Source organism: Pristis pectinata, chromosome 2 (genome assembly GCF_009764475.1).
Source record: "Pristis pectinata isolate sPriPec2 chromosome 2, sPriPec2.1.pri, whole genome shotgun sequence".
In the NCBI taxonomy this organism is placed as follows: Eukaryota; Metazoa; Chordata; class Chondrichthyes; order Rhinopristiformes; family Pristidae; genus Pristis; species Pristis pectinata.
The window spans coordinates 48,633,938-48,661,783 of NC_067406.1; the positions used below are offsets into that span (position 1 = coordinate 48,633,938).

Sequence of the window (27,846 nt, forward strand, 5' to 3'; positions counted from 1 at the left end):
TTTAAGGTGAGAGGGGAAAGAGTTAAAGTGGACCTGAGGAGGATGTTTTTCACACAGAGGGTTGTGGGTATATGGAATGAGCTGGTAGAGGCAGGAACAATTACAACATCTGAAAGACATTTGGACAGGTACGTGGATGGGAAATATTTAGAGGAATGTGGGTCAAATGCAGGCAAATATTGACTAGTTCAGGGAGATGCCTTAGTTGGCATGGATAAATTGGGCTGAAGGGTCTGTTTCTGTGCTGTATGACTCTATGACTGCTCAAGGTAGAGAAGGAAGATTTGGACTGGTAATGAGAGCCTCAAGGTCATCAGAAGCACACAAAAGCCCTGCATAATCAGTGAAAGGAATGCATGACCTCACAAACTGCCCACATTCCTTACCCTGTCAACCAACCCCTGCCTGATGAGTTCCCACAATTTCTTCATTAGCCACCTTGGAACACACAACAGCTGAACGGAAGCAAGTCATCCTTGATCGTTAAGAAAGGACAAATAAGTTTATTTGTGCCAGAAGATGGCGTTACAGTCTGGACAGAGTTAATAAATTTCAGTGGGAGGGGTTAGCTAACAGCCTGGATTTCAGATATTTAATGCTATGGTTTCTCAGTTCTTTTTGGAAGGTGTGGCTCTGACTCAAAAAGTAGATTCATGGCAGAGTAATAAACACTGACGTTCAAGACAGTAGCTGATTAAGGTGAACAGGCAGAGAGACTGAGAATAACTGCTAACAGCAGTCAGAAAGAGTGCAAGTAATCACTTCTGATCTTTAGAGCCGGAGAGGATTTGAAGTTGAGTGAATTCACAGCCAGTAATGGGTCTCAATACACGAGGAATTGTTTCTTTCTTACTCCTTGCCCAAGGTAGGAACATTATAAGCCTAATAATGTTTTTCAATTTTGTTCAAACCTTTGAATTATGAAAGTAATTGAGAAAGAATTAATCTTGCATTAAATATAACAGATAAAACCTGTGTCTAGTATAATGTTTGTTTTTCTTTAGTTCAGGCTTCTGCTACTTTTGTGGATTTTTGTTTTTGTTTAAATTGCTCCTCATTTTTAAATTGTTTGTTGAGAAGATGGTGCCTGTGTGCATGTGTAATGTTGCTACATTTGAGTCAGCTTCATTGTCTGCTCTCCCAACTCCAGCACTATTGATAAAAGCAAGTAACCTTTTGCTTCCCAAAAAGTAACTCTTGTTTGTGTTTTAATGCATTTTAACTGTATTCAAATTGGTCACTGCAAATTGATATTTTATGGATATCCCAAAAGTAAAATATCCAGCAACGAATTATGCATTCTTAAAAGATGGTGGCAACAGTTTCAGTAAGATTTCACTTCTTAGAGTGAAATGGTAACACAGAGCTCTAAGATGGAAACATGTCTTATTTTGAATCTTTCAGTGATTTCTCTCAAGGTCGACAACTGACAAACTTAGTACATGGACTTAAAACAAAGTTTGTGAAGTTGCCTCTTCTGCTATTGTTTCTGTGAGTTCTTTTCTGTAAGATTTGAACATAGAAAACAAATTACATATAGTTTTAAACGCTCTAAACTGTATGTGCACCATTGTATAAAGTCATGTTCTGTAACCTAATCCTGCACATTTACCAATGAACAATCCTTTTACATTTGTTAGCTGAACCTGAATTAATAGGAGGCACCCAGGGTACGGCAGAGCCACTGGCTTATAGCCTAAAGTCATGTTTGTTCGTGTTTCACATAGGCGTGTTACTAAAAGTTTCAGTCATTTGTTTACCTTCAGGCATTATACTGTTTGCAATGTTTGTTAAGAAGTTGAGTGTATTGGATAGTGGTGGCTGTGTTATTAGTTCCACAGTAATCCATTTGTTTGAGCTAATGATTCATTGAATGTGAGTTCAAATCTAACATCAGCAGTTTGAGAACTTGATTTCAGTTTATAAAATTTGAAGGTTACACAATACGAATACAGCAGTACCAATAAAGATCACTGTAAATCGTCGGAGTACAATGAAAATCCTACCCGTTAACTAATGTCCACGGGAGAAGGAAATTTTACTTTCAATTCCACATTAACATAAGTGAACCTTTATTGTCTTGTGAAGTTACACACTGCCCCCCCCCCCCCCCCCGTCTAAAAGCACTGGCAGAGTGCCTTCAACTACAAGCAGTGCAAAGAGTCATGAAATCCATGAACGGGTGTGCGGGGCAGGTTTTTTTACACAGAGAGTGGTGGATGCCTGGAATGCGCTGCCTGGGGTGGTGGTGGAGGCAAATACGATAGGGACATTCAAGAAGCTCTTAGATAGGCACAAGAATGTGAGGGAAATGGAGGGATATACACATTGTGTAGGCAGAAGGGATTAGTTTAGTTGGGCATTTTATAACTAATGTAATTTGTTTGGCACAACATTGTGGGATGAAGGGCCTGTTCCTGTGCTGTGCTGTTCTATGTTCTATGTTTTTTATCTATGGGAGATAAAAAAATCCTGCCGGAAATGCCTACACATAAACAATGTTCACATTCCGAGAATGAATAAAATAATTAGTGAAGTAGGAAATTCTTTGTGATACAAATCATTTTACTTTACCTACATCTCTCCTGGGGAAAGTGCAATGGACCAAACAAAGCTGATTGTGGTCAGTGGCTGCGAAGGGACCTGCAGGCACTCAGCTGCTCGGAAGGAATGAAGTGTGATGAACCCCTGGTATGGAGTGTAAAACACTCACAGAATAACACAAAAACACACTAAAATGGCCAAAAACACACTAAAGCTGACAGAAACGCAGAATAACACAAAAACACACTAAAACGGCCAAAAACACACTGTATGAGTATGGAGTGACAGTTGTCACTCCTCTCCATCACTACACTGCACATGAGGTCCAGTAACACGCTGGGATTCAGCGATTTTATAACTTGGAGTAGGATTGAAATCTCCATCATTTGCATAGGGGTTCCCAACCTGGAGATTGAGGAAGTGCAAAATGTTCTTTATTTAACTGCTTTAATTGGTTGCTACAGCATAATGCCATTTGTGCATCAGATTATCTCCCAGTCTATCCTTCCTTCTAACAGCCTCCTAATTCCCGCCACTCCTTTTCATTCATCCTTTCTGAAGCCCGAATGAAACTCTGGTCTCCTTTGAATTGAATCGGCAAGTTTAGGGTGACGACTTTGCACCAGGTGTTTCAGACCACAGGCAGCTCCCGAGCAGGCGAGTTCAGGCCAGCCACCTTTAAATTGTTTCCCTGCCCTGTTCTTGAGCAGCCTCAGGCTACCTCTTTAGGAGCTGCAGGTGACGCCTCTCAAGATCTGGCTGGGTGGAGATTGATCTGCACGCGATCCAACCATTCTCACACACATTTCAATTAGCATCTTGCGACTGGGTTTCACGCCCTGATTTACATATGCAAATAGGGACCCACAGACAATTGAAAAAGCGCTCAATTCTAATAGGGATCTGCTCAGTTGTCTCTCAGATTGGGCCAGGTAGATTGTCACTAGTAATTTTTAGGATCAGAGCCTTCCTGTCAAAGTTGAGTTTATTGTCATATGCACAAGTACATTTATGCACAGGTGCAATGAAAAACTTACTTGCAGCAGCATCACAGGCACATGGCATCACATACACAACACTCACAAGGGAAACATAAATTACCATCATAATTAATGCAAGAAAGAACACAATTAGAACAAAAAAAACGAAGTCCATTATCATGCGAAAAGTGTCATAGTGTTCAATACTGAGGTAATGATTAGGGTTGTTCAGGTTGGTTTAAGAACCAAATTGTTGAAGGGAAGTAGCTGTTCTTGAACCCGATGGTCTGGGACTTCAGGCTTTCAGTGCCTCCTCTTCTTTTTTTTCCAGATGTGTTTTCTAGGGAAGCATGCCTTTAATCTTCATCTTCTTTCACAGCTATCTTACTGCTAAGATGTTGTAGCTGTTTTAAGGTTCTGTATACATTCTACATCATGACCTGTCTCCTGTGCATTTCCATACAAATTGTCCCATTTCTGTCCAAAACAACAAATCAAACAAAATCCAGTGAGTTCTTTGACGCTGTCACAGAAAACACTGCAAGAACTTTACAAGTATGTGAAAGATAAGCACCAGCAAATTGAAATGTATGTGAGTTTATAGCTCTTAATGTTTATTCCACCAATCAAGGAAACAATGATTTTCTTGTGCTGACATTTCCAGGCACCCGCATACATACCGTCAACCATCCAAACTTCTGTAAATGTACATACTCATTTATCAATGCTGTATCCTATTCCCTGTCTGTCAAGATAAAGTTTCCTTTGTCACTCTTGGCCAACCATCATGAATGTGGATGAATACAGACTTGACTGTCTTACAGAAATAGTCCTAAGAGACCGATTCTGGGGGAAGGAATCAAACAAAAGACTTTTACTGTTTGCGATTTCCACAGCAGAAAAAATGCTTTGTTTCTTCTTCAGGCATTGGTATTCAATCAAGAATACTGCAAATTATAGCAGTACTATAAAACAAATTCTGATTTTGTTTTTTTTTGCATATAGTGTATTGCTAGAACCCAAGTCTTTTGATCATCATTCTCTTTTCCCTGTAGACTAATCATTAAAATTTAGTTATTATGGGTTTGGTGCAATGACTTCATCCCACCCAGTGTTGACGTGCAGTGAACCAGACATGTAGGAGTAGATTCTTCAACTGTAAAGTGGATTGATCAATGGGGTGGCTGACGAAGACATAATGTCTTACCTCAAGAGAAAATCCACTTCCGTTGCCACACATCTATGACATCACATCCTCACTGATAAAGGACATAACAATATTGACCTTCAAGTTGCATTGAAACTCACAATTCTCTTCTCTGCCAGAGCACAAGGAAAATTCATAAAAAAATATAATGAGAGGGATTTAAATTTGAAGAATCATTTTAAGATAATTTTACATCTAAGTGAACTAAAAGAAAAGAAACACGAGACTGCAGATGCTGGAATCTGGAGCAACAAACAATCTGCTGGAGGAACTCAGGGGGTTGAACAGCGTCTGTCGAAGGAGAGGAATTGTCAACATTTCAGGTCCTGCTGCAGGGTTTCAGCCCATAACATCGACAATTCCTTTCCTCCCACAGATGCTGCTCGACCTGCTGAGTTCCTTCAGCAGATTGTTGCTGAAAGAAAGAAAGCATGCCTTTCACTAACTAAAGACATCTCAAAATGCTTTCCAGCTAAGTACTTTAAAACTGGAATTTGTATTGTAAGTATCTGGATCTGAAAATCAGGAATAACAATTCTTCTGTCTTTGATTTGAACCACAAATCTAGCTCACAAGCCAACAGTACCTTTGCTCTCACTGGCCACTATCAGAGACAAATCAAATTGTTTGCAACCTTGACATTCTACTTTAACCTGAATTGAACTTCTGACCCCGTATCTCTCCATCACGCAAACCTTCTACTTCCATCCCATTTCCTCCAGCTCTACAGCCTTGCAACAGCTCTGTGCTTCTCCAATATCCTGCTGCTCATCCATAATTTTAATCACTCCACTGTTGATTGTAATTTCTTCAGTTGCCTAGATCCTGTCAGTGGAATCCCCTCCTTAAATGGCTCCACTTCTACACATCCCAATCCTCTTTAAGTCGCTACTTAAAATTTGCTTGTTCTGTTATTTCTTAAATTGCATATATCTGTGAGACACCTTGGAATAATACACTATGTTAAAGGTGTTGCATAAACAGTAGTTGTGGTTGTAATATAGAAAATGAGGCTGTCAATTTGAATGTAGTAATATCCCACAAGTATCAATGTGATGTGACCAGATAATCTGTTGCTTAGTAATGGTGATTTGTGTTGATTGAGGAACAAATGTTGGCCAACACACTGGAGAAAGTTTCTCTTTGCCTCTTCAAATTAGTTTCATTGCGATCCTTTAAAACCCATCTGAGAGGCAGATATGACATCAGATTAACACCTCACTTGAAAAGTAACACCTTCCATAGGTGAAGTACACCGAAGGCCAGATTACATGCTGAACTCTCGAGAGTTCATATAAGAATCACAGATGAGAGTGCTGATGAAATGACAACTAATAGTGTCTATCATATTTTGTAAGTTTGTGATTACCATCAAAGGATCTGTGAATTTTATTATGTTACGCCTGAACCAAACCAGCTACTTGCATTTTGGAGTTTTATTAAATCTGCTGCGGTGTGCCCAGAGGGAAGGGAATGCAGGGACATGAGCCGCCCCAATTGTTATCCGCATGTTAAAGAGATAAATACATACATATGTGCATTTAATGTGATCTTCCAAGAACAATCAACGTTAAATTCCTGCACACACCCTTTTACATGTTTAATCATGTGCTTGCAATGATATGATACAGTTTCGCTGGGGTTTAGTCTGAAATTATCTTTTGGAATAATGAGCTGGTACTGCTGATCTGTTCTGCAGATGTTGCTTTTTAGCCAGGCATTCAGAATTCTACTCATGTCAGTGAGCATGCATAGGTACAATAGCCCTGTGACTCTAGCACTGATGTGGTAAATCCTAGCTTGGCACACCAAGAAATTGAGAGATATGACCAAATAAATGGCAATGTAATTCCAGATGACTTACCAATCTTCAGCAACATGAACCTTTATTCTGCCTAGCCTGCACATAGTTCCACAGCCACAATTTTCAAACAACTTTTACTGTCTTCTTAAAATGATTTTTTTAAATCCACTCAGTGACAAAGTAATTGCCATAGAAGAGAACAATTATCATACTGACCCATAATAACTTAAGCAGTCCCATTCTGGTTAATGATGTAAAGTGTAATAGATATCCATCAGATTATTTATTTTTCCAAGCATTTTCCCCGCCTCAAAGGAGAAATTAGCCTAGAAGTTTCCAGTGAATTTCCTAAAAGAAGTTAGAGGGATAGAATTAATATTTCAGGTCAATGAACTTTCATGAGGTGACTTTTGCAACAGAATGCATTAGATTGGCTGAACATTTCCAGTATTTTCTGTCTCTGACAATCTGCAGTATCTTGCTTTGTAGAGGAAGGCCATTTGACCAGTACAATTTACTACTCTTAGTAACTAGAGAAGGTCTGTTATACTATTAATTAATTGAATTGTTAACTTTACTTACTTAATAAATTATCTATTTTCAAGTGCGTCTCTGAATCTTTTCTCCACACACACAGTTAATGATTAGCAGAGGATACTTGCTGCCAGATTTGTGTGTTGCTGCTTCAACCATTTCACTTAAGATTAGTCATTGTTAGATTAATTGGTAGCTCCCAGTGGAATTCACATTTCCAAGTACCCTTCATACCTCACAAGTGCCAGGCAATGATGATATCCAACAAGGATAGGTCCAGCTATCACCCCTGACATTCAATGGCATTACCATCACTGGAGGCCCGCAACTAGTGGTGTTCCCCAGGGATCAGTGCAAGGTCCATTACTATTTGTCATCTATATCAATGATTTGGATGAGAATGGTTAGTAAGTATGCAAATGACACTAAAATGGATGGTGTTGTGGCAGTGAAGATGGTTATCAGGATTTACAGAGGGATCTTGATCCGCTGGATAAATGTGCCAAGGAATGGCAAATGGAGTTTAATTCGGATAAGTGGGAGGTGTTGCATTTTGGGAGGACAAATGAGGGTAGGACTTTCACAGAGAACAGTAGGGCCCTGGGTAGTGTTGTAGAACAGAGGCATCTAGAAGTACAAGTACATTGTTCCCTGAAGGTGGCATCACAGGTAGACAGGGTGGTGAAGAAAGCTTTTGGCATGGTAGCCTTCATCAGACAGGGCATTGAGTACAGAAGTTGGGATGTTATGTTGCAGTTGTACATGACGTTGGTGAGGCCACATTTGGAATATTGTGTTCAGTTTTGGTCACCCTGCCATAGGAAAGATGCCATTAAGCTGGAAAGAGTGCAGAGGAGATTTACAACGATGTTGCCAGGACTCAAGGTTCTGACTTATGGAGAGAGTTTGAGCAGGTTGGGACTTTTTTAGTGGAGCATAGGAGAATGAGGGGTGATGTTAGAGAGGTGTATAAAATCATGAGGGGCATAGATAGGATTAATGCACATAGTCTTTTTCTCAGGGTTGGGGAATCAAGAACTAGAGGGCATAGGATTAAAGTGAGAGGGGAGAGATTTAATAGGAACCTGAGGAGCAACTTTTTCACCCAGAGGGTGGTCAGTATATGGAATGAGTTGTCAGAGGAGGTACATTAACAACATTTAAAAGGTACTTGGACAGGTACATGGATAAGAAAGGTTTAGAGGTAAATGGGCCAAACGCAGGCAAATTGGACTAGCTTAGATGGGAATCTTGGTTGGCATGGACCATTTGGGCTGAAGGACCCATTTCCATGCTGTATGAGTCTATGACCACCACTTGGAAGTTGCCCTCCAAGCCACACACCGTCCTGAATTGGAAATATATCGCTGTTCCTTCACTGTTACTGGGTCGAAATCTTGGAACTCCCTCCCTAGCAGCATTGTGAGTATAGCCACACCTCAATGAATGCAGCTTCTCAAGGGCAATTCAGGACTGGCAATTGGTATTGGTTTATTATTGTCACTTGTACCGAGGTACAGTGAAAAGCTTGTCTTACAAACCGATTGTACAGGTCAATTCATTACACAGTGCAGTTACATTGAGTTAGTACAGAGTGCATTGATGCAGTACAGGTAAAAAATCAATAATAGTATAAAGTGTCACAGCTACAGAGAAAGTGCAGTGCAATAAGGTGCAAGGTCACAACAAGGTAGATCATGAGGTCATAGTCCATTTCATGGCATAAGGGAACCGTTCAATAGTCTTATCACAGTGGGGTAGAAGCTGTCCTTGAGTCTGGTGGTACGTGCCCTCAGGCTCCTGTATCTTAAACCCGATGGAAGAGGAGAGAAGAGAGAATGTCCCGGATGGGTGGGGTCTTTGATTATGCTGGCTGCTACACCAAGACAACGAGAGGTAAGGACAGAATCCAAGGAGGGGAGGCTGGTGTCCATGATGCACTGGGCTGTGACCACAACTCTCTGAAGCTTCTTGCGGTCTTGGGCAGAGCAGTTGCCGTACCAAGCCGTGATACATCCAGATAGGATGCCTTCTATGGTAAATGCTGGTTCAGCCTGTGAAGCCCACAGCCCTTGAATGAATAAAAAAGAGTTACTAAGTGTTGCTTGCAAATCAGGAACGACTGAAATATCAAGTAGTACATTACACTGCAGTATCTTCTGATAATCATCCAAATGCAAATTTAAAAAAGCACTTTAGCTACTCGCAGGTTTTGTCAAATTCAACTCAAAAAGCTACTTCTAGTGAAATAAAACAAAATTATTTTATTTTATTCTCACCTATCTTAAGGTATTGTAATAAAAATAAATATATCAACTAAACTTTTCTTAAACTGCAAACCAATTCTAACCGAGCAAATTTTATAATATTTCTTAACTACAAGTATAATGTAACCTTGGGTCAGTGAAAGACACTCTTGCCTTTCAGTCAAGACTTTTGAGTTCAAAGCTAAGTTCAGAACTTAACCTAAGTCGGCACTTCGGTAGAGCACTGAAGGAATACAACTCATGAAAGTCTATCACACAGTGCAGTGTTTCTGTGTGCCATTTAACAAATTTTACCTCAGTCCTTTTGCAAAATGTGGTTAGGCATTTTATGTGTCAGTAAAAGCACTTTCAGAGTTTCAGAGTATATGACATACATATACATGAAGGCTACTGGCCATGCATTTTGATGTCAAACAACGTGCAACATGGCTTTTGATGTCACCTGTGCAACATTGGTCTACATATTCAAGGGGTACCATGGCATATCTTCCACACTGAAGAAGACTACCCACCAGTCTCATCTCCTGATTTCAACTGACCCCAACTCCCTGATCACCCATTCATCCTCCTTTGAAGGTCCAAGATCAATGATTCAACTGCCTCAGCCTTGACTCTCCAATCCAACAAAGCCCTGACTTCCCAATTCCCCCCAACCACCTCTGGTCCCGATCCTCCAATCAAACCCTTACTGGGGTTCAACTGCTCCTCTCAGGAGTCAGATCAGGCAGCTGGCTGTGAAGCCCCCAATGGACCCTTAACTTAGACAGTGATCCAAACCCTGGCCCTTGACCAGCAGTCCTCTCTTTGCTGCAAACATCCATAGCTGTTCCCGCTTCTGGATTTACTTGAGACTTCCATTCTTAGCTCCATAATAGTGCAGCACATGAAGGGAAGTATACACAGGCCATTCAATAACTTTGGGCCTCAGGTGTCATTGGATTTTTATGTGTCTGGCCCATGACCAAAAGAGCTGTTGATATGCCACATAATGACTGTTTTATAAGTCTCTCCCAACACCGATAAATTTCTAGGTCAAAGTACTTCAGAATGCACTGAGGAGTTGAAATGTGCTTTTGTTATATCTCTGAATTTTTGAAATAATCATGAAGTGCCTGCTTGTGTTTCAGGAATGGAAATCAAGAACAAATCAATCTATCTCTGTTTTGGGAAGTTATTTTATCTGTCTCATACCTTTCTGTTAATTTATCCTTCCTATATAGAATTGCAGTAATGTACAGTTGGCCAATAGATGTGAAACATGTCAAGACTCATGTGCAAGTCATGTTGTTATAGCTTAACTATGGGGAGCTACAATATAGTCAAATACCAGACATTGCATTGTCTCATCACAGATGTATTTAAATGATAAGAAAAGTCAAGTCTACCTCTGCCATGTACAGTCCCTATTTTTTTAAACTGTCCAGGTACATAGCAAGATAAGATATCTTTTATTAGTCACATGTGCATTGAAACATACAGTGAAATGTATCTTTTGTGCAGAGTGTTCTGGGGGCAGCCCGCAAACATGAGTGAAGCTCAGTAAAAGAAAAAAGAATTTAAGATTTACCAGGAGGATACGAAGGATAAGGTGGTGTGGCTGTGAGGAGAAACTGGAGATGATGGAAATACCATAAGTATTTTACTAAAGACAGAAGCTGAAAGGAGATTTAACATTGTGAATGATTTTTGAATGAGGGAATGAATTAATTAATAAAGAAAGATTATTTCTTCTGGTTGGGAAGTCATTGATGAATCAATTGCCAATTCTGAATAATCACCAATGACCAGAATTTGAAATGCACTATCTTTATAGCTTTTAGGAGGGGTGCTACAGGTGTTGCTGGCCTGAAGTTTAGGAAAGAGCTAAAGAATCAGGACCTCAAAGATAGGAATGCCTCTAGAATATTCTTGGTGCCATACAGAAATGTGTACAGAAATAAGAGGGTGGTACAGATAAATGAATACCTCAAGAGATGTTGCAGGCAGGAACACTTTAGATCTCTAGGCAGTTTGTCAAATGTAGGGCCTATATCTCAGATTAGTTGCCAGGATCAATATCCTTGTGGGCACATTTGCTGGTGCTATTGTATTGGTTTGAATGGGCTTGGCAGAGAACAGTAAACGGACCATAGATTCAGTAGGGGATAAAGCAAATCAGGGAATGGAAGGCAGAAAATTAGTGAAAGAGTTTCGAAGGCAGAGCAGCCAAAGTGGTAAAAAGGACTCTTGTACTTAATGCTAAGTATCTAGATGCAGAGAGTATAGTGAATAAGGCAGATACATTTCCAGGCTCAGATGAGATTTTTTTCAGATTTTTAAGGAATTAAAGGAAGAAATTACAGACCTTCATTTTTCAGTCCTCTCTGGTGATAGGACGGTGTCAAAGTATTGGAGAACTGTTCATGTGGTACTGTTGTTTAAACAGGGAGGAAGGGATAAGCCGAGTAATTACATGCCATTAATTTAACTTCATTGGTGGGTGGGAAAATTATTAGAATGAATTCTAAAGGGCAGCATAAACCTTCATTTAGAAAGACACAGATTACTCAAGAACAGTTATCATGGATTTGTTAACTTGATTGAGTTTTCTGAAGAGGTAACAAGTAGGGCTGATAAGGGCAAATAGATTTTGGAAGGTTTTTTATAAGTTCCCACAAGGCAGATGGTCAAAGAAGTAAAAGCTATCGGATCCAAGGAAAAGTGGTTAATTGGACCCAAAACTGGTTTAATGATAAGAAGCACAGTGTATTGTAAATGGAAGGCTTTACTTTTAGGGTTCCAAAGGGCTCAGTATTTGGTACATTGTGTTTTGTAGAATGTAAAAAAGAATGTAATAGTTAGGAGCACAATAAAGAAATTTTCAGGTTGTTCCAACATTGTCCGTCTGATCAGCAGAACAAAGGAAAGCTTTAAATTGCCAGAAGAAGTAGAAGGTCCAATCAGCTGGGCAGAAAAGCAACAAATGGAATTTAGTTCAGTAGAAGGATCAAAAACCAGGGGGCATAGATTGGTGGAAGAATTAGAGAGGAGATGTGGGATAACTTTTGCAGCCAGAACGTGGTAGAGCCAGAAGCTGCCATCATATTTAGAAAGTACTGAGATGTGCACTTGAAAATCGGTGACTGTAGGACCACAAGACATTATTCTGAAGAACAATGAAGGTCAAATTTTAGTTAAAATTATGATCAGGGAGTGGGATTATTTTAGGCATTAGCATGATATTGATCAGCTGGAAAGTTGGGCAGAGCAATGACAGAAGAAATTCAATCCTGACAAGTGTAAAGTGATGTATTTTGAAACATCAAATAAGGGTAGGACATGCATAGCAAGTGGTTAAAGCCCCAGGGAATGTTGATGAGCAGACAGATTCTGGGGTACAAGTCCATAGATCTTGAAAGTGGCAAAGAAGGTAGTGAAGAAGGCATATGAGATGCTTGCCTTCATCAGTCATGACATAGGTCATAAGTGTTGGGACATGATGTTACATACTTATAAAGCATTCGTTAGGCCATACCTGCAGTATTGTGGTGCAGTTCTGGTCACCACACCATAGGAAGGATGTGATTGAGCAAGAGAGGGTGTAGAGCAAATTCACCAGGATGTTGCCTGGATTAGAGTATATCAGTTATAAGGAGGCATTGGATAAACTGGGTCCGTTTTCCCTGGAGGGGCAGAGACTGTGGGGTGGCCTGGTAGAGGTATACAAACTTGTGAGGGGAATACATAGGATAGATAGTAAGAATCTTTTCCCCTTGGTAGAAATATCCAAAACCTGAAGACATGGGTATTAGATGAGAGTAGGAAGTATAGAGGGGATCTGAGGGGCATTTTTTTCACACAACAGGTGGCTGGAATCTGGAAAGTGCTGCCTGAAGAGATTGTGGAGGCAGGTAATCTCATAACATTTAAAAAGCATCTAGACAAGTATTGAATTGCTAAGGCATGCAAGGCTACAGACTTAATGTGAGAAAATGGGACTAGTAAAGATAAGTATAATGGCCGGCATGGACATGGTGGGCCGAAGGGCCTATTTTGGTTGTCCAATTCTATGAGCCCATGACAGCAGTAGGAGATGGTTGGTCGAATGGTCTATATCTGTGCCATATATTCTGTGTACAGTAAATCTGTGTAATAACATGGGGAAACAAAATGCTCTTCCAAAGAGTGGAAGTGGATTCAACCATAAATGATGCACATATATTAGATCTCTGCTACCTTTACCCACCACAAAGTGTGGAGCAGATACCAGTATAGACCACTGGGCTGAATGAACTGTTTCAGTGCTATACATTCTGTGCCTCCCTGAACAAGTCCAGCCATAATACCACTGAGGCAGAACAATGCTAGAGAGCATTTTATCTCCAAATGTGTTTGTCCCCCACACCATGTGCCATTGTCACAGCATCACTTACTGCAAATATAAGCATTCATAACTGTCGTGCTAGGCACAGTGGGACTGCATTTCTTTTCTAGACAGACAGACAGGTTTACCACTGGGTCCATCCCAGATCTCATATTCTTAGCCCGTATGTCTTCCCCAGCCAGCAATAATTGCTGTCTTTACAGCTTTCTATGCACACGGTTATTTTGTGTTCCTACTTATCCTCTGAAATCTACAGCAGTTTCTAGAGAATCAGAAGATAAGCTAAACAAATACTTATGTTTGGAATAGCGTTTTACAATACGAACCATAACAGGCATCACCCTGCAGATCTTTTTGCCAGTAAGGCTTAATAGCCCCTGAACAAGCAGAACCACGGCAACACCACTTCACCTGTGACCAATATAGAGTAAAATTAGTATTATATTGAACCAAACACATTCGGAGTCAAGTAAGGTCATGATCAAACGGGACAGTGATCTGGTCAGACTGAAGCTTAAACACAGCAGCCAGTTCTGGATCTAATTGCATAGCCCAGTGCTGGAGGTAGGGAGACTGAGCCTTGTGTCGGGTTAACGATATATTCCTTTGGAATGCTGCAGGAACCAAGTTAATGCAGCTTTGCTGGGAAGCCAGTCTAGTTGTGACTTGTTTCTCATTGCTGTGAAGCCATTAACAAACATATTTTACCAAACTCTCACAGCAGATTATTTGGTAAATAAAAAATAATGAAAACACGTTGCTATCTTTATGCCCATGCTTGATCTGTTTTTATATATAGTTAGACAAAACAAATTTATTTAGCTTTCTGTGTTAATCATTAATGCAATGAATCATCATGGGGTTGCAATCTCAAGGAGAAAAGCAATTCCGACAGTGAAAAGAACTGTTCTAATTGTAATCTACCACAATTATTTTTCCCACTATGCCTCTTATAGTCTTCAACTTCCACTTGCCTGGTTAAAAATTTAATTACTTCTTCAGTCATTGCATACAGGTTGCTTCAATTGCTTTTCCTGATAACTAATTTACAGGTCACAGCCTCTTAAGTGAAAAGGATGTTTTGGTATTTGATATCAGCAACAACAACCTGCATTTACACAGCAACTCTAATGTAGTTTCTGAGACATTTAATAATGGCATAATAAGATTTTTTTTAAAAAATCACAATGCTGTACACCTAATGATAGAAGGGTATTCAGGACAGGTTTCCAAAGGCGCACAAAGAAAGATACATTAAGCTAGTGAAGTGTGATGGGCACACCACTGCAAGATCTTGTACAAGAATCTCAAGGCACACCTGTAATAGATCAAGCATTGCACGATTGAGTACGCAGAAAGATTTTCAGGTTGCAGGGTAGGGTCCCCATTAAGAATGGCCCAGGACTGGATGGAGGATTGGAGCTTCACCAAGTAGGCAATGGGGATTTTGGGGGATGAGGGAAGGGTTGCCATTGGAACGTGGGCATGCTGTTGGAGTCCTAATGGACTTGTACTCCATGGCCTCAGACCTGATCAGGTAGGTCTCCTATAAGCTGCACTGAAGAAGACCTCATGTCTTTTATGAAGGTCTTTTGCATGAGCATCTTTTGCTGTTAATCTGCCATGGATATATGAATGAATTAAGCAAGAAGCAAAACATGCATTTTATGTCATTTAATGTCACTGAGCATGTTCAGATGCTTCTGTACATGTAAATCAAATACAACAAGGATCCCAAACCAACTTAACATCCTATGGGAGCAGTGAGCTTTCAGTTTAATTCTCTCATAGTGGAAAAACTTGGAAGAAAGCTGGGGCATTGGGGTGCAAGGTGTAGATTGTGTGGGTGGGATGTTGAAGGCCATGCAGGAAATGAGAATAAGAATGTAGAGTGAGGCAAGGACAAGCTCATGAAGGGCAGAAAATGGGATACAGCAATGAGAGCAACTGAAAAGTCAAGTTTACAGTGAGAAAAGTAAAAGTGGATGAGAGTTTCAGCAAGACATCTGAATCAGGAAAAGAGCCATACCATGTGCCAGACATGGTGACTTTAATGATGGAGGAAATACGTGGTGAAAAGTTCAGCTCTGTGTTTAAAAACACCAAAGGTGCAAACCCTCTGGCCAACAGAATGAGAGATTCAGTAATATAGTAACCAGCAGTGCTCTGCTTTTGGAATGCAGAGAACAATTTGCTTGCAAGAATTCTGTAATTCCCCTCCACAGAATCAGAGAAAGGATGCACCACAGAAGGGAGCTATTCAGTCCTTCAAACCTCTGCTGGCTCTATGCAAGAGCAATTCCACTAGATTAACTACTCTTTCCTCTCTGCAAAGCCCTGCAACATTTTTTTCTCTTCAAGTGCTTAGACAGCCCCCTTTTGAATGTTATGATTGAGCCTACCTCCACTACTCCCATCAGCATCACTCCCTGCACCCCACTGGCAATCATTCCAGATCCTAGGCAATCACTGCTTAAAAAAAGTATTTTTTTTATGTCACTTTTGCCAAGTTCTTTAACTATAAGTCCCTTGGCTTTTGATCCTTTTAACAACTGGAACAATTAAATCCTTCCTTATTTTTGAAAGCCTTTGTCAGATCCCTTTGCAAGATACTCTTTTCCAGTATATCTACATAACAGAAGTCTCTCATCCCTGAAAAGTTTCTAATAAATCTCTTCTGTACAAATTCTGAAGCTGTCATATCTTTCCTAAAATATGGTGTCCATAACTGACACCATACCAAAGCTGTAACTAAACAAATGATTTTAAATAGGCTCATTCGACTTCCTTGCTTTTGTACTTCATGCCTGCAAACTTGGAAATTTCAAATGAGGAATGTAAATAAATTAGTATCAGTGAAGAGATACTACCAGAGTACCTAATGAGCCTGAAAGCTGTTAAATCCCAATAACCTGATGGCCTTCATCCCAGAGTTTCGGAAGAGGTGGCTATGGAAGATATTGGCTGCTCTGGTTATAATCTTCCAAAATTTGATGGATTCTGGAATGATTCCTGCTGATTAGAGGAATGTAATTGCACTAATTAGGTGAGGATTAAGAGAGAAAACAAGGAACTACTGACCTGTTATCTTTACATTGATCATAGAGTCATAGAGAGATACAGCACAGAAATGGGCCCTTTGGCCCAGCAAGTCCATGCCAACTATCAACCACCCACTTACCCTCGAGGTCAGGATTGAACTTGGGACTCTGGTGCTGTGAGGTAGCGATTACTGTGTCCCCCTATTTGGTATTTGGGAAATGTTTCAATCTATAATAAAGGATGTGTTATCAAGTCACACAGAAAATAACAATATCATTGAGCAGAGTCAATATAGGTTTATAAAGAGGATATCATGTTTGACTTATCTTCTGGAGTTCTTTGAGGAGGTATCTGTTGGCATAGATGATGGGGAACCAGTAGAAATGGTGCATCGGTACATTGATGCAATCACACAGGCATGCCAGGCACTTCGTTAGCAGTTTGAGGAGATTTGGTATGTCACCAAAGACCCTTACAAATTTCTATAGATGTACGGTGGAGAGCATTCTGACTGGTTGCATCACAGCCTGGTATGGAGGCTCCAATGCACAGGATTTCAAGAAGCTGCAGAGGGTTGTAGATTCAGCCAGCTCCATCACGGGCACAACCTTCCCCACCATTGAGGACATGTTCAAGAGGTGGTGCCTCAAGAAGGCGGCATCCATCACTAAGGTCCTTCACCATTGGAGACATGTCTCTTCTCGTTACTACCATTGGGGAGGAGGTACAGGAGTCTGAATACCCTCACTTAATGATTTAGGTACAGTTTCTTCCCCTCTGCCATCAGATTTCTGAATGGCCCATGCACACTACTTCATTATTCCTTTTTTTTGCACTGTTTATTTATTTTGTACTTTATAGTAATTTTATGTCTTTGCTCCGTACTGCTGCTACAAAACAACAAATTTCACATTATGTATGTCAGTGATAATAAACCTGATTCTGATTCAGATTTGGATTTTCAGAAGATCTTTGGAAAGGACCCACTACCGTGAACTCATGCACATAGAGCTGAAGGGTCACCTACTAGCATGAGTTGTGAGTTGGTTAACAGATAGAGAATGGGTGGAGTCTATTTTTGTCTTAGCAGGCTGTGGCTCGCGGGGATCAAGAGGAATCGGTGCTTGGAACCAACTATTCACAATCTATATCAACGATTTGGCTGATGCGACCAAATGTAACAATTTCAAGCTGATTGATGGCACAAAATTAAGTGAGAATGTAACTAGTGATAAGGATGCAAAGAGACTTCAACAGGATGTAGAAAAGCTGAGTGGGTGGCTAACAACATGGCAGAGTGAGTACAATGTGGTATATGTAAGGTTATCAACTTAGATAGAAAGAACAGAATTGCTGACTACTTTCTAAATGGTGAAAGATGTTCAAAGGGACCTGGGCACCCTTGTACCCAAGTCTCTGAAAGCTATCATTCAGGTTCAGCAAGCAATTAGGAGAGCAAATAGTACATTGGCCTTTATTGCTAAAGGATTTGAGTGCAAGAACAAAGATATATTACTGCAATTATGTAGGGCCTAGCTGAGACCACACCTCAAGTATTGTGTACAATTTTGGTTCCTTAGCAATAAAAAGACAGATATCATTATAGGGCATGCAGCGAGGGCTTATCAGACAGATTTTGCGGTGGCAATGTCATACGAGGAAAGATTGAATAGCCTAAGCCTCCATTTTTTTTTATAGTTTAGAAGAATGAGAAGTGCTCTCATTGGAACATATAGATTTTTTAGAGGGCTCAACAGGGTAGATGTGGGGAGAATGTTTCCCTCAGCTGAGATGACTAGATCTAGGAGTTGCAATCTCAAAGTGTCTTCACTCAGACGGTGGTGAATCTTTGGAATTCCCTACCCTGGAGACCAGTGGAAGCTTAGTTATTGATTTCATTCAAAACTGCACTCTAGATATTGGAGGAATTGAGGGACATGGGAAAGGGCAGGAAGATTGTGTTGAGGTATATGATCAGTCATGATCTCATTGAATGGCAGAGCAGGCTCAAAGGACCAAATGTCTTCCTCTTGCTCCTATTCCTTATGTTCTTAATTTCTTGTGTTCCCTAGACACCAAATTCCAGGTCATTAATTTCTATTAAGAAAAATAAGTGTCCTGGTACCTGCTTCTCATCAGACCAAAAAGAACTTTCACTTCTACTCCAATTTTCTATCCATGCTACTACTGTCTTATTGCATTGATTTCAATCTTTCTGTCAAGCTTGTTATGTGTTATCTTATCAACTGTTTTTTGAAAGTTCATATACAGCACATCAAACGTATTATTTCTCATCAATCCTGTACCTCCATGAAAAAAAAACTACCAAGTTAGTCAAACATGATTTGTCGTTAACACATTCATACAGGCTTTCCCTTCTCAATCCACACTTGTCCAAATGACTGTTAATTCTGTCTCTGATTATCATTTCTAAAAGGTTCCTTGCCATTCAGGTTAAACTCAGTTTACCATTGAATTTAAACTGAATATCCCATAGTTGTTGGATTTATCCTTGTACTCTTTCTTGAATAAAGGTGTAATATTTGCAAATTTCAGTTTTCCATTCTTCAGGTAGCACACTAACTTCTACAGATGTCTGGAAGTTTATGGCCAATATCTCTGCCTTCAGCACCCTTGAATTCATCCCATTTGGACTGAGTGATTTATTCATCAAGTTCAGTTAGCCTTTGCAGTGCCTCGTCATTATTAATTTTTAATCAATCTGGTATCACAACCAAATCTTCCTGTGCTGAGCATCATTTGTTTCCTTGGTAAAGAACATAGAACACAGACTGGTGTAAAGACCGGTGTAAATTAAACATTCAGTATCTTGGCCATGCGTTATACTTTCATGAGTAGAAGTCCTTTTTGGTCCTTGAATAGCTTCCAAGTTTACTGTTCGCTTACTTACAGGGGATTTTTGAATTCTGCCAATCTTTTCTCATCCTAACCCTTTGCTCATATTTTTGCTCATATTTGCTCAGTTTTACTTCCCCTCTGTACTTTATCCTGTATCTTATTACAGCGCCAGAGACCCATGTTCAATTCTAGCCACTGTCTGTAAGGAGGTTGTACGTTCTCCCTGTGTCTGCATGGGTTTCCTCTGGGTGCTCTGATTTCCTCCCACATTCCAAAGACATACGGGTTCGGAAGTTGTGGGCATGCTATGTTGGCGCCAGAAGCATGGCGACACTTGTGGCCTGCCCCCTGAACACTACGCAGTAGATGCATTTCACTGTGTGTTTTGATGTACATGTGACTAACAAAGATATCTTGTCTTGTCTTAACTTTGTTTTAATCTTGTAATTTTTAATCTTGTCATCTGGAAAAGACAAAAGCCAAACTTCCTTCACCTGTCTTCTTATATCCTCAAGAAAAGGTTTAAAATTACTAGTTGTTTTGAATTTGTAATCTGTGGAAAAGGCCAACAGTCAGAAACTTAAAGTAAATGAAACTTTTAAACAGGCAGCTTCATACCCCCACCAAGCAGGTGGGTTTCAGCATATAAGCAGTCATGACAACAGTACCAATATTGTTTGAAACAGTTCTGTTAAATACCAGTAGATTATTAACTGAAAAACAAAATAACTATACATGCTAGAAACATGAATACAAAAAGCAAATGAATGAAGCACTTCAGCGGGTCAGGCAGCATCTTGTTCTAAGAGAAAAGGGGTGAACATTTCAAGTCAGTGTCGCTTCATCAGAGCTTGAGAAGTGAGAAAGCAAACATATTTTAAATTTCAGAGAGGGGGGAAGGGTGAAGGGAACAAAGGGAACACCTGTGATAGGGTGGAGACCAAGGTTGTCCAGGTGACAAAATGCCTTTGGAGCCATCTAATTTAATAGATGAATAAGAGAAGTTAGATCATTAAAAAAAATTCTGGAATGAGAGAGGTTAGATAATAAAAAAACATGCTGGAACTGGGCAACCTTGATCATCATTCTCTCACAGACAGTTTACTGTTTACATACTTCTCCAGTCCTTCTGCTCTCTGCAACCTTAATACACTTGGTTTCTCACTGCTATCATGCATATGAAGGAGAATTAACGATAAATGTTAACTTTGTTTCTCTCTCCACTGTAGGATATCAATGTTCCTTTCACAGATTCAAATGAAATTCAGATTACTGCTATCTTTCTATTTGTGTATTGTTCCTACTGCCCACCCCTTCCATGAACAAACATTATTAACAAATCATTCATCAACAAGGACTTTGGTCCTTGAGCTAGAGGTTGCTAGAGTATATCTTAATGACTAACAATTTCTGAAGAGTTATGCCTAACTTTTATTAAAGGGTATAAATAAAAAGTAGTTTACCGCATCTCATGATCAAAGAATAATCACAATCCATTGCAATGTATGACATTATTAAAAACTGAACTCTTAAAATTTTACCATTAAATTCCATTCGCAAAAACATAAGAAATAAAAAAAGAATCAGATGAATGGGTAAAGTTTCCCTAGGCAGAGATGATACAGTTAGCCAAAAGATTATCTGTTCCAATTGAATCACTTTCATGATCATGTAAGTTGTGTTCTACTTGATTTTTCACAAATGTTACTCACAATTTGCCTGTAAATAGTTTGAGATTGGGCACATGTAACACAAGAAATGAGAAGTAATTAAAATGATCAGTTTCAGAACTTAAATTTTGCTTCTGGAAATCGTAATGCACAATCATAAACATGTATTTAATGAAAGTTAATTAGAATATCATCACAATTTATTAGCCTCTCTAATCCTTAGCTAACATTTAATGGTATTCCACAATGAAGTCGTAATTCAAGTAGGGTGTGTAGGGATGGGCAAAAATGCAAAGTCAGGTTCCAGGTTCATTTCAATTCAGATCCCTTTCTTTAGAGGAGGAGGAAAAAGTATCCCATGGGCAAGAAAGGAACCAAAGAATTTGGCCTTGTCTTCTTCTATTGCCTGTGGTGTTTAGTCTGAACTGAATATACCTCAGTGTATTTGAACTTGGCTTCATTTGTTTAAAAGCAGTGCTTCTCTTGAGAGGAGAGCAGGGACTGGATGGAGTTGGTGAAGTTGATCTTATAGGTGGGAAATATTTTTAGCTTCTATTCTTGCAAATACAGAAAATGGAAACTTTCTAAAAATAATGCCACAAATGCTGGACGTAAAAACAAAAAGGTTGGAAAAAAAACAGCAGGCTGATGAACATTTGAAGACAAAGGTGGAATAACATGTGTGATGCATATCTCATCCAAAATCAGCTACTTTCTTGTTATGTGAAATGAAATAAATGTCAGTACAACAGTAGTTTGATAAAGCTGTAGTTTTACATCTCACAGTAGAAAAATAACCCCACTGAAATCAGACAGCAGTACTTCAAGTAATGTGAACATTTGGTTCACTGTTGCACACACTGGTACCCAATGAATTATAAAAATTATGAAATGGAAACAGACTTTACCCCAGGTTAGTTCTGATACTTACATGATTCTAAGCATCTACCCTGACTCCATATCTCTTCATTACAACTCCTCTGCTAATCTATCACAAATAAAATATGCTTCATATTTGCCTGTTGCTAACTGACACTGGATATCCCTTTTTTTTAAATAAACACCTGGTAGCAATTTTACTCCTGCTTGTTTGACTTGTCTATATTATATTGCAGACTCCCCTCACCTCACATACAACCTCACTTTGTATCATCAATAAACTTGGATATGTTATATTCCAGGGCTGCACACCATATCTTGAGGCACGGACAGCCCATTAGATATTTCCAGCCAACCCATCCAAGTGAACAGCAACCGCCTTGCACTTGTTGCTTTCCTTTCCATACTTGCCTACAATGACAACATGGTTCCTGAAGCCCAGTCCTGATTGGCAAGGCCCTCTTGAGCTGTAATCAGCAAGCTCCACCTCCAGAAATACTTTCCCACCAATGCCCAATACTCTCTGGCTGTCAAAACTGCCAAAAACAGTTGCCGCCTTCTCTCAGCCAGTACCACCATCACGAGTATCACACAACCTCTCCAAGTTTCCACACTGCCACAAGCATTTCCATCCATTCTCTCCTCAATTTAAATTTTGTTTTATCAAAACTGTGGAAATTTAGAAATGAAACATCATGAATCCCATTTCTCCCTTAACAGATGCTGGCTGACTTGCTGACTATTCCCAGCATTTGCTGTTTTGATTAAAAAAAAGTGAAGCGTAGGGCCTAATAGAAGTCAAAAATGTAACTGACCCATTGTGCAAACCAGATCTAGCCAGTTAGTTCCACTCAGAGCTCTTTTCTTCCAGGTATCTATCCATTTGGAAAGTTAGTGATAAATATGTTTCCACCATCCTTGCATTCAGTGCAGTCCAGATCATAATACATCATTACTGCAGTGATTATTTCTTATGATTTACAAATGTGATTTGGCAAGGAGTAAAAATCCACTTAGTTGCATGGAATACCTCACAACCTATAAAAGATCTTTCAATCATATACAATGGGAAGAATCCAGGAGAAGCATGTAATAAATATGGTGCTATCTGGGTGAAGCTATGAAACAAAGCTTTATGCACGGTAAACAGTAAAGCAGCATGATATGGACAGGGTAAGATCCACTCATAAAATGAGGATTGACAATTAAACAGCAAATGGGAGGAGAAGGCTTCATAATGGGCAGGCACGGTAGTGTAGCAGTGTAATGTTATTACAGCACCAGCAACCCGGGTTCAATTCCCGCCGCTGTCTGTAAGGAGTTTGTACGTTCTCCCTGTGTCTGCGTGGGTTTCCTCCGGGTGTTCTGGTTTCCTCCCACATTCCAAAGACATACTGGTTAGGAAGTTGTGGGCATGCTATGTTGGTGCCTGAAATGTAGTGAAACTTGCCGGCTGCCCCCAGAGCACTCGACGCAAAAGATGCATTTCACAGTGTGTTGTGATGTACATGTGACTAATAAAGATATTTTTTTTAAAAAAAGTCCCCATTCTCAAAAACTGAGGAGACCAACATAATGACTTAGGTGAAGCATTTGTAACCATCTTCAGCCAGATCTGTATATCTCAGCCTCCTTCTGTGGTCCCAGCCATTTCAGATGTCAGTCTTCAGTCAATTTAGTTTGTTCCATATAATCTCAAGAAATGGCTGATCAGGCCAGTGGTGTATCACAGGGACCCCCATTGTTTGTTATACACTTTATTGATCTGGACATGAATTCACGATGTATGATTAGTAAACTTGCAGGTGGCACAAATATTGGCAGTGTTATTTATAGAGAGGAGGGTAGTGTTCAGCTACAAAGCAATATTAGTCAATTGGTAACACAAGCAGAGAAAATGACAATTGAATTTTCTCCTGAAAAATGTGAGATGATGCATTTTGGGAGGACTAGAAAGGCTAGGACATACAGAATGAATGGTAGGCCCTAAGGAAGTACAGAGAACCTTGGTGTTCTGTCCAAGGGTCCCTGAAGAGCAGATAAGGTCGTTAAGAAGGCATAAGGGATACTTGCCTTCATTAGCTGGGGGATATGATGTAAAAGCAGGGAGTTTATGGTAGAACTATAGAACAATACAGCACAATACAGGCCCTTCGGCCCACAGTGTTGTGCTGACCTTTAAACCATGCCTAAGACTATCTAACCCCTTCCTCCCACATATTCCCCTATTTTAAATTCCTCCATATGCTTATCTAACAATTTCTTGAATTTGACCAATGTGTCTGCCTCCACCACCACCCCAGGCAGCACATTCCATGCACTAACCACTCTCTGGGTGAAAAACCTCCCTCTGATATTTCCCTTGAACTTCCCACCCATTACCTTAAAGCCATGCCCTCTTGTATTGAGCATTAGTGCCCTGGGAAAGAGGTACTGGCTGTCCACTCTATCTATTCCTTTTAATATTTTGTATACCTCTATCATGTCTCCCCTCATCCTCCTCCTCTCCAACAAGTAGAGCCCCAGCTCCCTTAGTCTATCCTCATAATCCATACTCTCCAATCCAGGCAGCATCCTGGTAAATCTCCTCTGCACCCTTTCCAACGCTTCCACATCCTTCCTATAATGAGGCAACCAGAACTGGACACAGTACTCTAAGTGTGGTCTAACCAGAATTTTGTAAAGCTGCATCATTACTTCGCGGCTCTTAAACTCGATCCCATGACTTATGAAAGCTAACATCCCATAAGCTTTCTTAACTACCCTATCCACCTGCAAGGCAACTTTCAGTGATCAGTGGATATGAACTCCCAGATCCCTCTGCTCCTCCACACGCCCCAGAATCCTGCCATTAACCTTGTAGTCTGCCATAGAGTTAGTCCTTCCAAAGTGTACTACCTCACACTTCTCTGGATTGAACTCCATCTGCTACTTCTCAGCCCAGCTCTGCATCCTGTCAATACCCCTCTGTAAGCTTCGACAGCCCTCCACACTATCCACAACACCACCGACCCTTGTGTCATCTGCAAACTTGCTAACCCACCCTTCCACCTCCTCATCCAAGTCATTAATAAATATCACAACAAGTAGAGGTCCCAGAACCGATCCTTGTGGGACACCACTAGTCACAGCCCTCCAATCTGAATGCACTCCCTCCACCACAACCCTCTGCTTTCTACAGGCAAGCCAATTCTGAATCCACATGGCCAAGCCTCCCTGGATCCCTTGCCCTCTCTTCTAAAGAAGCCTACCATGTGGAACCTTGTCAAATGCCTTACTAAAAACCACATAGGCCACATCTACTGCACTACCCTCATCAATCTTCCTGGTCACCTCCTCAAAAAACCCTATCAGGCTTGTGAGGCAAGATCTTCCCTTCACAAAGCCATGCTGGCAGTCCCTAATCAGTCCATGATTCTCTAAATGTTCATAGATCCTATCTCTTAGAATCCTTTCCAACAGCTTGCCCACCACAGACGCAAGGCTCACCAGTCTGTAATTCCCTGGACTATCCCTACTACCTTTTTTGAATAAGGGGACAACATTTGCCACCCTCCAGTCCTCCAGTACCATTCCCGTGGACAACAAGGACTCAAAGATCCTAGCCAACAGTTCAAAAAAATTGAAGGGCTCAAAGATCCTAGCCAACTATATAAAACATTGGTTACACAAGAGACTGCAGATGCTGGAATCTGGAGCAACACACAGAAAGCTTGAGAAACTCAGTGGGTCAGGCAGCATCTATAGAGCGAAATGGACAGTCGATGTTTCAGGTTGAGATCCTCCATCTGGACTGAGGTAGATAACCTAAAATGTTAACTATCCATTTCCCTCCATAAGACATTGGTTAGTCCACAGCTGGAGTTCTGTATGCAGATTTGGTCATCACGCTATAGGAAGGGTGTGTTTGCACAAGAGAGGACACAGAGGTTCACCAGGGTGTAGACTGGAATAGAGTGTTTCAGGTATGAGAAGAGACTAGAGTTGTTTTCCTTGGAGCGGGGAAGGCTGAGATGGGACCCGAATGAGATATTTTTAAAAAATGAGGTTATAGATAGAGAGTAACTTTCCCCTCAGTGAATGTACCGAAAACCAGAGAGCCTAATTTTAAGGTAAGGTGTCATAGATTTAGAACAACTTAAGAAAGATTTTTTTCACTCAGAGAATAGTTGAAACCTGAAACACACTGCCTGAAGGGATGGTGGAATCAGGCAGTGTGTTTCAGATTTCAACTATCCTCTGAGCTGTTGAAAAAGGAAATCTCCTCTGCGCTTCTTAGATGTTGTAAACATTCAAGAAGTACAGAGGAGATTCAACAGAGCTTTAGTTATAAGGACAGATTGGATAGACTGGGTTTGTTTTCTCTGGAGCAAAGGAGGCTGAGGGGTAAACTGACAGAAGTGTAGAAAATTATGAGAGGCATACATAGGGTAGATAGATTACTTTCCCCTGATGTAGGTGTCCAAAACAAAAGGGCAATGGTTTAAGATGAGAGGGAGGATGTTTAGAGGCCATCTGAGAGGAAAGGTTTTCACACAGAGAGTGGTTGATATCTGAAACATTCTGTCAGAGGAAGTGGTAGAGGCAAATACAACCACATTTAACAGGAACCTGAATAGCCAAAGCATCGAGGGATATGGTTCTAATGTGGGCGAATGGAATTAGTATAGATAGGTACAATGGTTCGTATGAACCTGGTAAGCCAAAGAGACCATTTCTGTGCTGTACAGGCCTTAAGTACTTAGAGAAATAAATGACTGCAGATGCTGGAATCTAGATCAAAAACACAATGATGCTGGAGGAACTCAGCAGGCCAGGCAGCATCCGTGGAGAAAAGCAGGCAGTCAACGTTTCAGGTCAGGACCCTTCTTCGGGACTTAGATGAGCATATGTAGGCCAAAAGGCATGTTTCCATTCTCTGTACTCTTTGACTCCAGGCCAGATACAGCAAAGGTTTTGGGCTCTGACAACATTCCTACTGTAGTGTAGGAGGAAAATACTTCAGTAGTTGCACGTCGAGTCAAGCTGTTCTACATGCGTGATGTTGGAAGGTTGTTCAGCTGTTTTCTTTCCAAAATAAACAAGTAGGAATAATCCTATCAACTAATTACCTATCTATGAGTCTACTCTTGATCATCACTGTGAAGTAAGGAGTCATCATCAGTGGTCCTAATTGTGCATTTGCTCACTACTGTTGATGGGTTTGGGTTCCACTAGGAGCACTCAGCTCCATTCCTCTTGATCCCAACATGGTGATTGGTAATTGGTTTATTATTGTCACATGTACTGAGATACAGTGAAAGGCTTTTGTTTGCATGCCATCCAGACAGATCATTCCATACGTAAGTACATCAAAGTTGTACAAAAGGAAAAAAACAGCTTAGACTTCAGATTTAAAAGAGTAGGGCAGTTAGAGTAAATATAATGAATAGATCTGCTGTGAGCAGCTTGCAAAGAGCTTGCATCCTGAAACGAACCAAATTCCCGAGATGAAAGGAAATGACTTCCTTTGCCATCCAGGCAACATGGCATCAAAACAAATTGAAAGAATTAGCAAACGAGGAGACAACATTCACCAGCACAAAACTAGCACAGTTGTGTTGCAAGAAGTCAGTCAGCTCAGCCCCAGCAAATGGATATGTGAGTTTCTCAGGACTTTGGCCTAGAACCAATCATCTTCAGCCATTTTAATCAAAG

At 40.4% G+C, this 27,846-nt stretch overlaps 1 protein-coding gene across 3 annotated transcripts in view; it reads left to right on the plus strand.

Annotated features, from left to right (window-relative positions):
• Window positions 1–567: 567 nt before the first annotated feature.
• itga2.2 (integrin, alpha 2 (CD49B, alpha 2 subunit of VLA-2 receptor), tandem duplicate 2) overlaps window positions 568–27,846 on the plus strand; it is a 105,357-nt gene continuing 78,078 nt past the window's right edge. For 2 of the 3 annotated variants that reach the window (XM_052010334.1, XM_052010335.1), the window contains exon 1: window positions 592–865. In XM_052010334.1, coding sequence (XP_051866294.1) covers window positions 817–865 — 49 coding nt within the window. In that variant the 5' untranslated portion in view covers window positions 592–816. Of the gene's footprint in view, window positions 866–27,846 lie in introns of all 3 variants that reach the window. The other variant, XM_052010336.1, reaches the window with a different exon arrangement.